The sequence below is a fragment of the Macaca thibetana genome, chromosome 19 (assembly GCF_024542745.1).
Source record: "Macaca thibetana thibetana isolate TM-01 chromosome 19, ASM2454274v1, whole genome shotgun sequence".
Lineage (NCBI taxonomy): Eukaryota > Metazoa > Chordata > Mammalia > Primates > Cercopithecidae > Macaca > Macaca thibetana.
In genome coordinates, this window is record NC_065596.1 from 37,027,442 (window position 1) to 37,045,265 (window position 17,824).

General features: G+C 41.2%; 1 protein-coding gene across 2 annotated transcripts; it reads left to right on the top strand.

Annotated features, from left to right (window-relative positions):
* Positions 1-2,817: 2,817 nt before the first annotated feature.
* On the top strand, positions 2,818-17,211 carry ZNF470 (zinc finger protein 470). 2 transcript variants are annotated; one of them, XM_050771695.1, is made up of 6 exons: positions 2,818-3,345; positions 4,070-4,194; positions 5,860-5,951; positions 9,919-10,045; positions 10,163-10,258; positions 12,229-17,211. In XM_050771695.1, the coding sequence occupies exons 3-6, from the start codon at positions 5,892-5,894 to the stop codon at positions 14,097-14,099; spliced, it is 2,154 nt and encodes a 717-aa protein (XP_050627652.1). In that variant the 5' UTR covers positions 2,818-3,345; positions 4,070-4,194; positions 5,860-5,891; the 3' UTR covers positions 14,100-17,211. The 2 variants fall into 2 exon arrangements, with proteins under 2 accessions (XP_050627652.1, XP_050627653.1); XM_050771696.1 differs by lacking the exons at positions 2,818-3,345; positions 4,070-4,194 and adding an exon at positions 9,428-9,501 and having other exon boundaries at positions 5,869-5,951.
* Positions 17,212-17,824: the final 613 nt, after the last annotated feature.

Sequence of the window (17,824 nt, forward strand, 5' to 3'; positions counted from 1 at the left end):
TGCATATATTTCACCTTTTGTAATTGTCCCACAGTTCTTGGATATTCTGTTCTTTTTCTTTTTTCGTTCTTTTTTCTTTCCTCTTTGTATTTCAGTTTGGGAAATTTCTATTAACATATCTTCGAGCTCACTCATTCATTTCTCAGAGTGTCTAGTCTACTGACGAGCTCATTAAAGGTAATCTTCATGTCTGTTACAACGGTTTTCAATTGCTAGGGTTTCCTTTTGATTCCTTCTTACAGTTTGCATCTCTCTGCTTACATTACTCATCTGTTCTTGTATGTTGTCTACCTTTTCCAAGATGCTTCTCCTTCTGTGGGCTTCCCTAAGAACTCCTTCTTAAATCAAGTCCGTGCCTCGCAGCTTTCTCTGTTGTAATCTACTGTTATTGACCAGAGCCCCATTAGTGTGGCAATGAGGTACAGTGGGGAGGGAAGCATTCTATAATCTTATTATTAAATACCATTTTTCTAGTGGGCTTGAGTCCTTGGACTGTGATCTTCACAACCAGTTCTTAGCCTTTTAAAAATCCTGCCTTACTGAGACAGACAGGCTATAGAGGGACTGGAGCTGGCCAATTGCCTCTCCCCAAGGTCCAACAAGACTCTAGTAAGTAGTTTTCCTTGGAGTGCAAGTGTTTATTATGGAGAATGCTCTGGTTACTTTTCTCCTCCCCTTGCCCCAAAATCTGAGATTTTTTCCCATTCTTCACTGAGGGAATTTGATAGGGCTTCTGGAGGTAAAATTTATGAAAGTGTGGGGGCCCATCTAAGATTAGGCCCCTAGGAGTTTTTAACTCACAAGTTAACCGACACTAACTTGTGGCTATTCATCAAAATTATAAAATAAATTTTCTACCAGTTTATAGCTCCAGTGGCTTCTGCTTCAAGTAAGCTAATCTTGGCTATAATTTTATGTATTTTTCTTTCTCAGGGTTTTGGGGTGTCAGTTTCCTTTCTATCTTCAGTTCTCTGATGGATCTAAAAAAGTTGATTTTTTTTGTTGAATGGTTTTGTTGTTGTGAGGATGGGAATGAAGGCTTCTGAGCTCTTTATATGCCAGAGCTACAATGAGAATATTATCATTTTTATCCAATTCAGATAACCACAATAGTTACAAGCTCTAAGATGACATTTGCTGTTTCATAGAGAAAGTATCTTCACAGCTAGACTCGGCTTTATTATGGTGTTTATGATGTCTGATGTAAACTGGATCCAGGAGTCCAGTCTAGATGTCACTGTGTGGCCTTGGGTGATTAAGTGTGACTGGGTGAGTTAATTTCTGGTGAGCCAGCATCTATGACGCTGTGTCTTGGTCAGCTGCGGCTGCTAAAACAAAGTATCATAGACTAAGTGACTTGACTAAGAGACTTTATTTTTCACAGTTCTGAAGACTGAGAAGTTAAAGTGCTGGGACATTCAGTTCTTGGTGAGGGCCCTGTTGGCTTGCAAATGGGTTACATCCTGCTGTGTCCTCACATGGCCTTTTCTTGGTGGTTGTGTAAACATGGAGACCTCTCCTTCCTCTTTTTTTTTTTTTTTTTTTTTTTTTTTTGAGACGGAGTCTCGCTCTGCCGCCCAGGCTGGAGTGCAGTGGCCGGATCTCAGCTCACTGCAAGCTCCGCCCCCCGGGTTCCCGCCATTCTCCTCCCTCAGCCTCCCCAGTAGCTGGGACTACAGGCGCCCGCCACCTCGCCCGGCTAGTTTTTTTTGTATTTTTTAGTAGAGACGGGGTTTCACCATGTTAGCCAGGATGGTCTCGATCTCCCGACCTCGTGATCCGCCCGTCTCGGCCTCCCAAAGTGCTGGGATTACAGGCTTGAGCCACCGCGCCCGGCCCTTCCTCTTTTTTAATAAGTGCACTGACCTCATCATAAGGGCATCACCCTTATGACCTAATCTAAATCCAGTTACCTCCCCAAAGTCCCACCTCCTAACGTCATCACATTAAGGGTTAGGGTTTCATTATATTAATTGTGGGAGGACACATTCAGTCCATAACATGTATCATGGTGCGGCTGGCAATGCTAGATTTCATGATTTCCTAAAAAAATAAAAAACTAAGTACCTACTATGTGCTGTTTTAGTCACCGAGAATATAACCCTGAACAGGATGTAAGCTGTGTGCCTTCTCGGAACCCTCCTTCTAGCAGGGAGAGATAAAATGGGGTCGAGGGAATGAGGGGCGTACCGTATATCAGAGAGTGGTAACTAGCAGACATGAAATAAAACAAGTTCCACACGCGCACCATCAGAAAGTCACAAGCGTGCAAAGCAGACAAATCCAAATCTCTTCACTTTTGTATCCCGTAGGCCCCGCACGCGCCCCAAGCCCCGCCCTATCATGGTTTTCTCTCCTGAGGTGGCCGCTACGCCTTACCCACTGCGTTTCAGTGCTGTCCCACTGCTCCTGCACACCCCACGCCTGCGACCATACCCACCACGGACGGGCGCTCCTGCGAGCTGGAAGTCAGTTCCCTGTGCCCTGAGTCTGGCAGCTGCATCTGAACACTCGGAGCCTGGCGATGGCTTCCAGAAACCCCTGCGCCGTGATTCGCTTCAGTGAAGCGGCCTGTACTTCGGCAACCCAGAGTCCGGGCTGAGAGGGCGCCTAATCCAACCAGGAGGACCAGGAGAGTCCCAAAAGAGGACACAGGGCAGTAACCGCCAGGCTTTGAGAGCAGCCGCTCCTCGCAAAGCCGGAGCCCGCTTCCGGAACGCTGCCTCGGTTCGGGACTACACTTCCCAGGGGCCATTGCGGCGGAGGACGCGCCTACTTCCGGAGAGGACCCGAAGCCGGGCAACCGCGCGCCCCGTCGGGTGCTGAGGGGAAGGCGGGCCTAGGCGGGGCGGCGGCCGAGGCTGGGCCGGGGCGCGGCGAGGGCGGTGTCCCGGCTCCTGCGTGGGCGGCGGGCGTGAGAGTGCGCGTGTGGCCTGGTGGCTGTGAGTGCCCATAAGTGGTGAGCGTGTGGTGCGGCGCTGAGCTGGGCGAGCGCGCGCGGGGATGGCGGCCCGGTGTTGTGACTGCCCGGTGCGTGGCCACGAATGTACGCCTGCGTGCACGTCCCGGCGGCGTGCGGAAGGTGGTGTGTGATGGAATGAGTGAAGCACGTTAACCGGCCGAGAGCAGGAAACCTGGCTGGAGGAGGCTTACCCCGCCCTCCCCTGTATCAACTGCCTAGAGCCCAGTGTGGGCAAAGCCCTAGACCCTGGGGAAGGTACCCGGGCGGGGCGGCCTCGGCTGAAGCATTTCCCGTCGGCCCTATCTGGGGGGGGCAGAGCTCAGGACACGACTCCATGTCCACAGGACAGCGAGGAGCGAAGACCATGGGAACAGAGTACACAGGTGAGCGTGACAGATGACGGATGCAGTTGCAGGAGTGGACATTGAGGTTTTGGGTGCTGTCCTTTGGGGTTCAGGTGCTGGAGGAGGATGTCTCCGGTTTCTAAGGCTAGTGGACCCGGAAGTCCAAAGATTTGGAGGGTCACCTTGGGTCAGAGTGGAGCTGGGTTTAGTTAGGGAGTGACCTTGACTTGGCCAGAGACACCTAACCAGATACCTGACTCAGGTCCTTGGGATATCACTAAGGGCCCAGGGGAGAGAACACTACCCGTTATATTACCCATTATAGCATTACCTCTGAGTACTCTGCTGCTCTTCAAGGAAGAGCTCAGCATTTAGATTTTTACCCTTCAGAGCGTTGTCCCATCTATCACTGTAGGATGGGACTTGGGAAGAAGGCGAGATTCACAGCTTCACCTAGGAATGCCGAGGCATTCCAGCCTTTCTACGGGTTAAACACGTTCTAGTCAGTAACGGAAGCTATCCCCATTCCTTGGGCTTCTCTCCCTCCCCTCTGGCCTCCTACTCCAATAAAGAGAAAGGGGGAAGAAGGGCTAATTTTAGCCATATTGTTCTTTGCTTGTTTAGCTTCCTGCATGCAATAGTAATAGCTAATGTTTAATGAGTGTTTATAATGTGCAAGACACAGTTTTAAGACGTTTTGGGAGCATCAACACCAAACTTCACAACATTATGAAGTAGGAACTACCTTATCTCTTTTTTACAGATGAAGACATTGAATCATAGAGAGGATAAGTATCACTAGTAAGTGGAAGAACCGGGATTCAGATCCAGAACAGGCTGACTCCAGAGTCACTGGCTGTCATGTAGTCTCCCCAACTACTGTCTCAGGTAGGTTTCTTACCCACTTATGACAATTGAAGAAACTGAATCTGAAAGGGTTAAATAACTAAAGAGTTCATATCCCGGAACCTCTACTGAGCAGGTTTGGGGTTTTTTTCTTAAAAACTTTATGACTGTAGGCCAGGCACGGTGGGAGGCCAAGGCCAGTGGATCTCGAGGTCAGGAGATTGAGACCATCCTGGCTAACACGGTGAAACCCTGTCTCTACTAAAAATATAAAAAATTAGCCGGGCGTGGTGGCGGGCTCCTGTAGTCCCAGCTACTCTGGAGGCTGAGGCAGGAGAATGGTGTGAACCTGGGGGGCGGAGCTTGCAGTGAGCGGAGATCACGCCACTGCACTCCAACCTGGGTGACAGAGCGAGACTCTGTCTCAAAAAAAAAAAACTTTGTGACTCTAAGTTCTTAGGTAAAATGGAGATGATAATATTCTATATCTTACAGTACTGTCATAAGGATTAAATGACCTCATACATGTAAAGCACTTGGTATAGTCCCTGCCATGTAATGTGTTCATTTTTATCATCATTATGATAATCCTTTGAGAAGGCAGTGGAATTTAGATGAAAGAAACCAGAATTCAGATACTTTATCCTCTTCCTAATTAAGGAAACGTGGCTCAGTGGAGTCAAGGGACTGCTTCAACACTGTAGTTTGCCACAAAACAAAATGAGATCCTGGGCCTCACGAGGATTTTTTTGTTTAGTTGTCTGCAAGTCACATGGACTCTGTTGTAACAAAAGGAATGCCTCCCTCTGGGAAACATGGACTTCTCCAAGGAATTTGTCTCATAGAGTCTTCACAAATCCTGGCCAGTTGCACAGAGGACATATTTTCTGCTATTTTCTGGTGTCTGAGCAAATAACTTTTGTGGTAGAGTTACCCAGACCTAGGTTAGGGACTGTGTTTCTTTATTTACAAAGTCGTGTGACTTGTGAAAAAGACTTGACTTCCCAGAGCTTTCATTTGTAAAATGGTGACAGTATACCCTATTCTGATTGAAGATTGTGGAGATTTAAAGAGAGTATTAATATATACAGCACAGACATGGTGGCTCATGCTTGTAATCCTAGCACTGTGGGAAGCCAAGGCAGGAGGATTGCTTGAGGCCAGGAAGTTGACCAGATACCCAACTCTATATTGCCTCAAGCAATATAGTGAGCAATTGGGCAATATAGTGAGACCCCCATCGCTATAAAAAGTAAGAAAAAAAACTAGCTGGGCATGGTGGCACACGCCTGTAGTCCTAACTACTTAGGAGGCCTAGGCAAGAGGATAACTTGAGCCCAGAGTTTGAAGATACAGTGAGCTATGAACATGTCACTGTACTCCAACCTGGGCAACAGAGTGAGACCCTGTCTTAGAAAAAAAATGTACACACACACAGAGAACACCTAGTATTAATACATCTGTTGTTAATGAATTGGTGGCTGATGGGAAGAGGGGGTCAAGATATATTATGCTCATCCTGAAAACCCAGAGCAGAGGGGAACCCCAGCTATATATTTCAAATCTCCCAAAGAGCATCTGGACTGTGGGGTGGGGGAGTTGGAGGGAGGATTGTGAGTGAGGACAGAAGAAGCTGAAGGGAAGAAAGCATTTTTAGACTGATTATTAGTGCTACTTGGTTTCTCACTACTACTTTCTCATCCCCAGCTCTGCAATGCCAGAGTAAAGCTCTTCTCCAAATGAAGAGCCAGGAAGAGGTAGAGGTGCCAGGAATTAAACTTCGTAAAGCCATGTCCCTGGTGAGTTAGTATTCCCCCTGTCGCCACTAAAATAATCTTGCTTTTCAGGATTTGGCAATGCTTGTTGTCTTCTGAAAATTTTGTGCTTAAGAGTTCCACCCTGAGGCCTGTTTCCTGTTTCTTCCCTTTCTGAGATGTGATGGGGTTGTGAGTGAGTGAGAGACTCACACAGCCCAGTGCCCTCTCAGAGGTTCCTTCTCTTCTTCCTACTCATTGTTTATTTTTCATTCAAGAAATGACCCAGTCTGAGCCCTTCCCTTGTGCTCAGTCTTTTCATAGGCATCCGACAAAGCAGAAGTGCAATCCTCAGAGGAAATTTCCATGCCTAGTTCCTATGTCTCAGTCCTGATTCTCAGAGAGGTTATAATCTGTTGGAGAAATGAAAAGGCAGCAGACACTTATGCAGTGTGATAAGTGCTGCAGGCAGAGAGTAGACTCACAGTGGAATACTTGCGAAGGGCCATTAATAGCCCATATGATATCTTTGGGTGAATTAGAAAAAAGATGCGTCTTCCTCTCTACTGGTGAAGCTCTGTGACAGGCCGCACAGTATGGCAAGAGGAAGTCTACCGTATTTTAGCTCCTTCCTGCCTCCTTGGTGAGGGATCCTTGAGCAGGATATAACCTGCACCATCCTACGCACTGCTGAGCGCAGGAAGGGTTGGGGGAACTTCACAGAGGAAGTGATTCCTGAGTTACGCCTTGAATGAAACGGAGGAAGTGCAGGCACAGGTGGAATTGGTGGCATTCTGATCGGAGTATGCAAAGGTTTGTTCTCCCCATTTGACCATGGAGCCGTAAACATCTTTAAATGCCAAGGAATGTTTTACATCCTTTCTTCTTTCTAGGATGAATACCATAATCTGTTTAGTCAGCCCCTTGATGTTCCATAGGTAAATTGTTGACAATTATCTGCTATGAATAGGGTGTTGCAGTAATCATTCTTGTGGTTGAATTTTTGCCCTCATCTCTGATTATTTTCTTTAACTAAATTCCTAGTTTTTCATTCCTTGTGGATTAAAGTTTCTCAAACTGACCGTACTCCAGAACATTTTAAATTTTATTATTTTTATGGCCAACAATGGAAGCTTCAGAGCTACAGTTCATGTTCTGATTAAGATAAACTGCTAATCTAGTTTCACCAGCAAATTGCTTATTGTAAGAAAGTATTGAATTTGGTGTACAAACTTAGAAAATTAATATTTTTTTTAATGGAGTAGTTTTTTTTTTTTTTTTTTGAGATAGAGTCTCACTCTGTTGCCCAGACCAGAGTGCAGTGGTGCAATCTTGGCTCACTGCAACCTCTGCCTCCCAGGTTCACGTGATTCTCCTGCCTCAGCCTCCCAAATAGCTGGGAATTCAGGCATGTGCCACCACGCCTGGCTAATTTTTTTTTTCTTTTTTAGTAGAGATGGGGTTTCACCATGTTGGCCAGGCTAGTCTCAAACTCCTGACCTCAAGTGATCTGCCAGCTTCGGCCTCCCAAAGTTCTGGTATTACAGGTATGAGCCACTGTGCCTGGCCAAGTTTTTTTTTTATAATAGGCATAACAACTTATGGCCAGAGCATGACATCTTTTCTTAGGTATAATGCCACAAAACATACACTACCAAGGTAACTTGTTTCTTAGAACATTTAGACATTTTAAACAAAAACATTCATGTCAGTTGCCAGAGGAAAATATTTTAAGAGTGGCGGAATTTGTCATAAAGGTTAAGATGAACTATGCACACTCCACTCTTTTTCCCACTGAAAGTTGCTATAAAACCAGGACAGCATGCCTGTAACAGCAATCTGAGGTCTCTGTAAAGTTAGTAGCAAGCAGGCTGGGCACAGTGACTCACCTGTAATCCCAGCACTTTGGGAGGCTGAGGCAGGTGAACTACCTGAGGCCAGGAGTTCAAGACCAGCCTGGCCAACATGGTAAAATCCTGTCTCTACAAAAAAAAATAATAAATAGCCAGGTGTGGTGGTGCATTTTGGTAATCCCAGCTATTCAAGGGGCTGAGGCATGAGAATACCCTTGAACGTGGGAGGCAGAGGTTGCCATGAGCCAAGATTATACCACCGCACTCCAGCCTGGGCAATAGAACAAGGCTCTGTCTAAAAAAAAAAAAAAAAAAAAATAGTAGCAGTCAGATTGGGGAAAAAGCCCCAGATTTGAAGTACCACCAGACCATAGTGCATTTACCTTCAAGAGACCAAAACCTGCAAGTGAGTAATGGTGTGGACAGAAAGAGCTGCAGGAGAAGCCTTCTAGTCGATAATCAAACTGCTGAAAACTAAAGACAAAAAGTCTAAAAAACCAGCCACTGAAAAATGATGAAGAACTGTCAACCTAGAATACTATGTCCAGGGAAATAGCCCTTAGGAATGCAGATAAAATAGTTATTCATAGGAAAGAAAACTAAGAACATTCACTGCCAGAATTCTACAAGAATCACTAAAGGAAGTTCTTCAGATAGAAATTATGCCTGAAGGGGACTTAGAGCATCAGGGTGAAGGAAGTGCAACAGAAATGGGAAATATTGTTTGTAAATACAATAGACTGTTCTCTTGAGTTTATAAAAATATCTTCAATGGTTAAAAGCAAAGCTAATAGCTCAACTAAACAGAACAGTATTTTAATATAGGTAATCTAGATTCAAAGACCATGTCTAAACTATTGTAGCATACTACAGTTAGGTAAAATAAAATGTAAGAACTATTACTGAAATACTAAATGAAATGTTTCACCTGTTCTTCTTGGCCTCCTCCTCTTCCTTCTCTTTGTTTTTTCCCTTCTGTCTTTCTTCATCCTTATCATAGGCAACAATTCTCAAGCAATTACGTCATGCCAGGCACTTTAGACCTGTTTCTTCATTTAATTTTCACAATGCTGCCGTGAAGCAAGTACTATATTTCCATTTTTCAGATGGGAAAACAGGCACAGGGAAGTTAAACTTGGCCAACCTCACCCAGCTAGTCAGTACTAGAGACCAAATTCATTGGAGTAATCTGACCTTTTTTCTGATTTATTCAAAACTGGTATTTATTTAAAAGTCTGATGTTGATATAAGTGAAGTCATGAAATAAATTGAAAATCTGCCAGTAACAGTCCAGTTAATCACCTTGTGGGTTGGTTAGGAAATGGAGCTCGTGTAACAAAATACAGGTTGCTTGATATGTGCTCACATTACATTATTTCTCCTGATAATTTGCCATTAGATTATCCAAAAACAACTTTTGGGCATGTTGGCTCAGGCCTATAATCCAAACTCTTTGTGAGGCTAAGGTGGGAGGATTGTGACAGGCCAGGAGTTTGAGATCAGCCTGGGCAATAAGTGAGACCCTGTCTCTACAAAATAAAGAAATAAATAAAAAAGGAAAACGAAAAACAACTTTGCAAATGTGTTCTTCTCTCCTAATACAAATATATTTTTATGTCAGAAGAAAAGACTATAGCTAGGTGTGTTTTTTTTTCTTTCATTTTTTAGGCATACCCCTTAACATCTCAAGAACACTAAGATTTCTTAGAAAATATTGTGGAGATTGAAATCCTGTTCATCAGGTCAGCATCCTTCCTTGCAAGTTTTTCTCACAGTTCCAGAGCTCTTTAGTTTCTCCATGTAGAGAAGTGATTTAGCTCCTAACATGAATAGCATTGCATTAGCACTTGATTATATCCTGTTTTGAATGTAGTCAGCATTTTTTTAATGGTAATGTATTCTCACCACCTAGAATTGCAAATGTTTGAAGAGCAAGGAGTATCTCATTTTTTTCTTTTTCCTAATATGTACAGCATTACAGCATAACTAGGCAGAAAAGTTGTCCAATAACTTACCTGACCTGGATCATTTAGACCCTTAGTGCAGTTACTTATACATAGTGTTTTTAATCCCAAAGTGAGAACAGCATAACCCTTTACCCTAGAGCCACATTGGAATATGAACACTGAGTGAGCAAGATTATATTTGTGTCATTTTAGGGTTCAGTGACTTTCACAGATGTGGCCATAGACTTTTCCCAAGATGAATGGGAGTGGCTGAATCTTGCTCAGAGAAGTTTGTACAAGAAGGTGATGTTAGAAAACTACAGGAACCTAGTTTCAGTAGGTAAGAGTATCTTCCTCCTTTTGCCTCCCCATGACTCAGTAGTCTTTTATGCCATTATCAGAATTTCCCACAGTCTTCCACAGCATAGGCAATTTTTATATGTTTTTTTACATGCAGGTCTTTGCCTTTCTAAACCGGATGTGATCTCCTTATTGGAGCAAGAGAAAGACCCTTGGGTGATAAAAGGAGAGATGACCAGAAGCCTGTGCCCAGGTAAGTGCAGGATACCTAGAGATAGAGGAACTGTTCTCAACATGTTCTTCTCTCTGAAATTTGTTGGAAAACACCTCTCAAACTCCCTCCCAAACTGAAACTTGTCTTCTAACACTAGTTTTTGAATGGTTATTCTCTTCCCTACTGGTGTAACATACCTCCTTTACCTTTACTGATTTCTTAGGCATACCAGGGTCTATTTCTGAGCTCTTGTTTTACTGATATATACCTAATTCTACTCAAGCACCATGTTGTTGTCATCATCCCTGACTTCAAACATTTCTGAATCCTTTAGACAAGCTGATGTTTAGTTTTTGGAACTGGTTTAAATATTTTCCTTTCTTTAAAAGGTGAGTTTATTGAGTTAACATGTATTATATCTATTTTCTTCCCTTTGCCTTTTTCTCTTTTGTATTTCTTTTGTTATTTATTCTTGTTTTGTTGTTTATTAGGTCTGTTTTTTCTCACTCTCTTCTTTATACCACCCAACCTTTGAATTAGAAAAGTTTTTAGTTCTGTAAGTTGTTACCTTTATGTCTTTATATATTTTAAGATCATTTATAATTTTTCTGCTTGATATTCCAGACATTATCTTCTGCTACCCTTACAAAAGATGAAGAAATTAGCTCATGAATATTACTTTCTTTCCCTGTGTACGTCATTTCCCCACTTATATTGTGCTCACTGGGATTTTCGACCCAGGGTATTTTATTCAGTTTTTTCAAATTGCCCTTGCTTTGTAGCTGTTTTACTGATTTAGAAAGCTAGATAAGAGACAACAGAAATATATTGCAAGAAAATGAACCTCAGATGAGATGGTTCTGGTTTAATCTGTGGCCTGAAGCATAGACTTTTCCTACTTTCAGTTCTTCATTTTGTTTTATTTTATTTTACTTTTTAAAATTAGAGACAGGACCTTGCTATGTTACCCAAGCTGGAGTTGAACTTTTGGGCTCAAGCAGTACTCCCACCTCAGCTTCTTGAGTAGCTAGGACTACAGGAATGCACTACCATACCTGGCCCTACTTTTCAGCTCTTACAGTTCCAAGAAGAGGATTGTGGGTTACTTGTGGTCCTAACTATGTATGTTAATAAATAAGAAATAATGAAAATCAGTAAACATCCAATTCACAATATTAGAAAAAGAACAAAAAGAATTTAAGGAAAACCCAGATAAGTTATATGTAGTGATTTATACTTCTGCAAATAAAAGTAGGGATAAATGAATTAGAAACAGTAGCGCTACTGAAAATTATAAAGTTTTGTATATACTTCATTAGAAAACCAATACAGTATATAAACTGTAAGGACAAATGAGAGGAAACACAAAAACAAAATAATTATAAATAACCACACATGCATAAGAACTTAAAAGAATCATATGAATCTATTTTCCTCAGCTCTCCATAAATAATTTGAAAAAATAGATGATATTCTAGGAGAATATAATAATGTAGGTTACCATAACTGATACCAAGAGGAAATACAACATTTAAACAAGTAGGTTACCATGAAAGAAATGTAGAATATTGTATAGGAACTGCCTCCCCCAAGAAAAGAAGCCACGTCCCCAAATAGTTCTTTAAGGAAAAATATCACCAATGTTGTTTCAATTGTTCTGGGATAGAGAATAAAAAGGAGAGCTTAAAACATTTTCATTTATGAATACAGCGTATCCTCTGATACCAAAATCTACCAAAATAGCACCAAAAAGGGAAATTAGAGACAAACCTCAATTATCAATATTGGTTCAAAATCTTAAAAGGTCATATTGAAATAGTATACCATGACCAATGAGGATTTATCATAGCAGTGCAAGGATAGTTGTATCACCTAATCTTACATAAGAACCATAAAAACATGTACCTCTGCTTGTGGATTTCAATAACTATGTGATTCACATTTTCATTTTCGAAGTTTCCATTCTAGCATTTAATAAAGGAGACATTTGCTTTCTTAATATCTTTCAGACTTGGAGTGTGTGTGGGTGACAAAGTCATTATCTTTAAACCAGGATATTTATGAAGAAAAATTACCCCCGGCAATAATAATGGAAAGACTTACAAGCTGTGACCTCGAATGTTCAACATTAGGGAAAAACTGTAAATGTGAAGACTTGTTTGAGAGGGAGCTTGTAAACCAGAAGACACATTTTAGGCAAGAGATCATCACTCATGTAGATACTCTTACTGAAAAAAGAGACCACTGTAACAAGTCTGGGACAGTTTTTCATCTGAATACATTATCTTATATAAAACAGATTTTTCCCATGGAAGAGAGAATGTTTAATTTTCATACAGATAAGAAAAGCTTAAAAACACATTCAGTTGTGAAAAAACACAAGCAAGACTGTGGAGAAAAGAAACTTTTAAAATGTAATGACTGTGAGAAAATATTCAGCAAAATCTCAACCCTTACTCTTCACCAAAGAATTCATACAGGAGAGAAACCCTATGAATGTATTGAATGTGGAAAGGCCTTTAGCCAGAGTGCCCACCTTGCTCAACATCAGAGAATACACACAGGAGAAAAACCTTTTGAATGTACTGAATGTGGGAAAGCCTTCAGCCAGAATGCTCATCTTGTTCAACATCAGAGAGTTCATACTGGTGAGAAACCTTATCAGTGTAAGCAGTGTAATAAAGCATTCAGCCAGCTTGCACACCTTGCTCAACATCAGAGGGTCCATACTGGAGAGAAACCCTATGAATGTATTGAATGTGGGAAGGCTTTTAGTGATTGTTCATCCCTAGCTCATCATCGAAGGATTCACACTGGGAAAAGACCCTATGAATGTGTTGACTGTGGAAAAGCTTTCAGGCAAAATGCTTCTCTTATACGTCATCGGCGATATTATCATACTGGAGAGAAACCGTTTGACTGTATTGATTGTGGGAAGGCTTTCACTGATCACATAGGACTTATTCAGCATAAGAGAATTCATACTGGAGAGAGACCTTACAAATGTAATGTGTGTGGGAAGGCTTTTAGCCATGGCTCATCTCTGACAGTACATCAGAGAATTCATACAGGAGAGAAACCTTATGAATGCAATACCTGTGAGAAAGCCTTCAGCCATCGTGGGTCTCTTACTCTTCATCAGAGAGTTCATACTGGAGAGAAACCCTATGAATGTAAAGAATGTGGGAAAGCTTTCCGGCAGAGCACGCATCTTGCTCATCATCAGAGAATTCATACTGGAGAGAAACCTTATGAATGTAAGGAATGCAGCAAAACCTTCAGCCAGAATGCACACCTTGCACAACATCAGAAAATACACACTGGGGAGAAACCTTATGAATGTAAGGAATGTGGTAAGGCCTTCAGTCAGATTGCACATCTTGTTCAGCACCAGAGAGTTCATACTGGTGAGAAGCCTTATGAATGTATTGAATGTGGGAAGGCCTTTAGTGATGGCTCATATCTTGTTCAACATCAGAGACTCCACACTGGCAAAAGACCATATGAATGTCTTGAATGTGGGAAGGCATTCAGACAGAGGGCATCCCTGATTTGTCATCAGAGATGTCATACTGGTGAGAAGCCTTATGAATGTAACGTTTGTGGGAAAGCCTTTAGCCATCGTAAATCCCTTACTCTACATCAGAGAATTCATACAGGAGAGAAACCTTATGAGTGTAAGGAATGTAGCAAAGCCTTCAGCCAGGTTGCCCATCTTACTCTCCATAAGAGAATTCATACTGGAGAAAGGCCCTATGCGTGCAAAAAATGTGGAAAAGCGTTCAGGCAGAGTGTACATCTTGCTCATCATCAGCGAATTCATACTGGAGAGTCATCAGTTATTCTCTCCTCTGCCCTCCCATACCACCAAGTCCTGTAGATTCAATCTTGTAAATGCTTCTAGAATCCATCTGCTTTTTTCCAGCACTTGTTCCATCATCATAGTCCAAGACGCAACCATCTCATCTGGATTTCTGCAGTAGCATAACTGTTGCCCCTTTTGCTCCTATCAAGTACACGTTTAACACTGTAGGCAGCCTAACCTTTTAAAAATAAAAATATATATTTACTTTCCCATTTAAAACCCTTGATTTGGAAAATATATTAATCCATTTCAAGGGTTTAGCACACACTGGCATATAGTTACTGCTAAATAAATGCTAGCCATTAAGGTAAGGTTTCCTTACAAACTGTCATATTAAGCAGCAAGTAAACCAAACCAGTAAGTCAAGACTAAGATTTTAGAGCAGACAGAAGACTCTAGTCTGATAGAGAGGAAAGATGAACACACTCAGAATTGAAAGATGTATAGTACACAAGGTAACATGGTGGCTTATCACTCCCTCTGTGGCATTGTTGAGCAACTCTCACTTGACCTGACACTGAGAAGAGAGAATCAGTCAATTAGAACAAAAGCTTTTAGCTGGGCACAGTGGCTCATGCCTGTAGTCCCAGCACTTTGGGAGGGCGAGGCAAGCAGGTTGCTTGAGCTCAGGAGTTCAAGACCAACCTGAGCAACATGGTGAAACCCTATCTCTACAAAAAATACAGAAATTAGCCAGGCATGGTGGTGCACACCTGTAGTCATAGCTACTCAGGAGGCCGAGGCAGGAGGATTGCTTGAGCCCAGGAGGTAGAGGTTGCTGTGAGTCATGATCACACCACTGCAATTCCAGCTGGGGAGCAGAGCCAGACACTGTCTCAAGGAAAAACAAAAGAAGAACAAAAGCATTTGGTAGAATGTAGGACTAACCAGGGTGGTTAGCATTAAACTAAAAGTAACAAGCCAAAAAAACTTGAATAGATTAATAGCCATGAAACAAACTGAAAAGGGTAATTCAATATACTTTCACCTTTATAAAAGTACCACAGACAATTCCTGTGGTAAAATTATTCTAGCATAAAATAAAATGCAATAAGACCTTCCATCTGGTTCCATGAGATTGACAAGACATGCCAAAACATAAAAATAGGTACACTGCAATTAATTTCTGAATGTAGATATTACAACTTAAACTTATTTTTAAAATATTTAAAAATAGGAAGGCTAGACATGCCTCTGTATAGAAAGGCTGATAAAAATATTTCTCCCTAAATTAAATTTGTAACTTCATTGATATTCCAATAAAAATGTTCATATATTTTTTAGTTGAGAAGCTGATTCTGATCATCTGTAGAATTTTGATTTTAACAAGGAATGTAGTTTACACTGGGAATGTAGTACTAATACTAACTGAACATTTGCTAATGTATCACACACTGTTTTAGGTGCTGGGGGATACAATAAGGTACAAAATGGACAAAAATACGTGCTCTTACAGATCTAGTAGAACAGAAAAAATTAAATGCATGCCATGTGATAAATATATGATATGTCCCATAAAGAGAAATGATCTAAAAAAGAAGCTAGGGAGTGCTGGATCAGGCACCTTACTGTCCCCAGAACATGTGGGTATTAGAGGATGAGGGAAGAACTAGAGGTAACTGCGAGACACAAAAGGCATACTGAAAATAGTCATGATAGTCCGAAGGCAGATACTGTTTATGATGCTTTGAGTGTTGGAGGAAGAGAGGACTAATGGTTTCACAGAGATCATGGCAGTTATATTCACTTATATAAATGTTGATTTAGAAGCTGGTGGAAGGGTATTTTTTGAGTGACAGCTTTATTGAGACAAAGCAATTCTGGAGAAGAACACCCATACCCTCTCCTCTCTATCCATCAGCAGAAGTGAAGAGGGAGCCCCAAAGCTCCACTTAAAGTGTGCAACTTACAGCTTTTATTTCATTCACAGGGTTGTGCAGCCATCACCGTCAGTTTTAGAACATTTTCGTATCCTCAAAGAGGAATCCCTTGTCCTTTTGTAGTTACGTTCATCCCTGGAAGAGTACTTTTTTTTTTTTTTTTAACTGAAGCACCCAGAGCTCTTGGGTTCCTTCTTAACTGCTTTCTGTGGCAGTATAGAGGGCTATGTGAGGGAAGCTCTTATCCAGAGTACATGACTGCTAGAAAATGGAGCGTGGGGCTCCCTCTTCACTTCTGCTGATAGAAATATAACAGCTAGGAGATGGGTAGCTTCACCAGAGAATGTGGAGTTTCAGACTCCCCTTATATATGATAAAAAGGATTTTTCATTGTAGTGGGGAAAAGGTGGTTGGATTAAACGGCATTGGGAAACTTAGTTCACTGGAAAAACAGATCTGTACCTTTCACACTAATGAAGGCCTGAGAGATTAAAGGTCTAAATGTAAAATTAAAGTACATGAAAAACAGAATAATATTTCTGTACCCTTGGTTTGAAATAGACTAAGCACTAATGCATAACCCCAAAGCTGATATTAGGCTTTCATATGGTGGAAAACATCATAGTCAATAGGTAAATGAGAGACTGACACAAAGTGTTTGCAACAAATATAACAAAGGACTGTAATTAATGATATTCAAAGTACTATTATAAACCAATAATAATCTGCAACTTAGAGAAATGGACAAAGCTAATGGCCAGTTCACAAAAGATGAAATAAAAGCAGTTAATGAAAATTATCCAATATCACTAGAAATCAAGGAAATGCAAATTAAAGTGATTATTTAACTACTTTTCCCCCAAAAGACTGACTGATAACATTCGGTATTGGTGAATGTGTGGAAACAAGGGCATTCCATTGTTGATTATATATCTATTGCTTTGTGTATATACCCTTTTAATTAATATTCCTTGGAAACCAAAATATACAAAGGTAGGTAAATGTATTAGTGGCAAAAAAATTAATGGTAAACTATTAAAATTACCTAAGTGTCCATCAGGGTAATGAATAAATTAATTATGGTATATATCCATTCAATAGGAATTACGCAGCTGTTGAAAAAAATACCAATTTGTATAGTCATTGAAAGATAGCTGTGCTATACTAAATGAAAAATTGCAGACCTGTATTGTAGTATAGACCCACAATTGTAATATCGAAAATAAAAAATCAAAATACATATTATAGTAGGCATCTGTTTTTCTCTGCCCAGTTTCGCTTGCCTCCTCCTTTTGGCTGCACTATCTCATCTTTTCCTTTTGAGTAACTGGCCATACCCTACCATATGTTTCTGATGGATGTGGCCAATAAAATCGTCTCTGAATTTCAAAAGGCATTTGGATCTGTGTCATCCAATGGCAACTCCCTAAAAGCTTGATGCAGTTATTCTTTTGATTGGTCCTGGAACCACGCTGGTTTTTGTACTTTCTAAGTCTGTGATTGCTCGAACTACCCATTATCTTTCTGGCACTCGATTTTTGCCTCCTGTTGGTCAGTTGCTTGCAAGTAAAGAAACAATCATAGAGAATTTGGTATGAAAATTGGGTATAGGCATTAGAATCTTTGGAAAATCCGGTATTGGAAGTTGATTTTTGGATGAGATGGGGCAAATAAGACTTATTTTCTCATGGTGTGCAATGAGCAAACACCTGATTATTATTCATTATAGTCACCTGGGATGAATAGAGGTCTAGGGTTCTGGATAATGACAATTTAAAGAGGATGGAGAACGCTGAATCCAAAAGTTATATGTAATACTGGTATCTCACTGCTTTGAATAACTTAAAAGTTTAGCTCTTG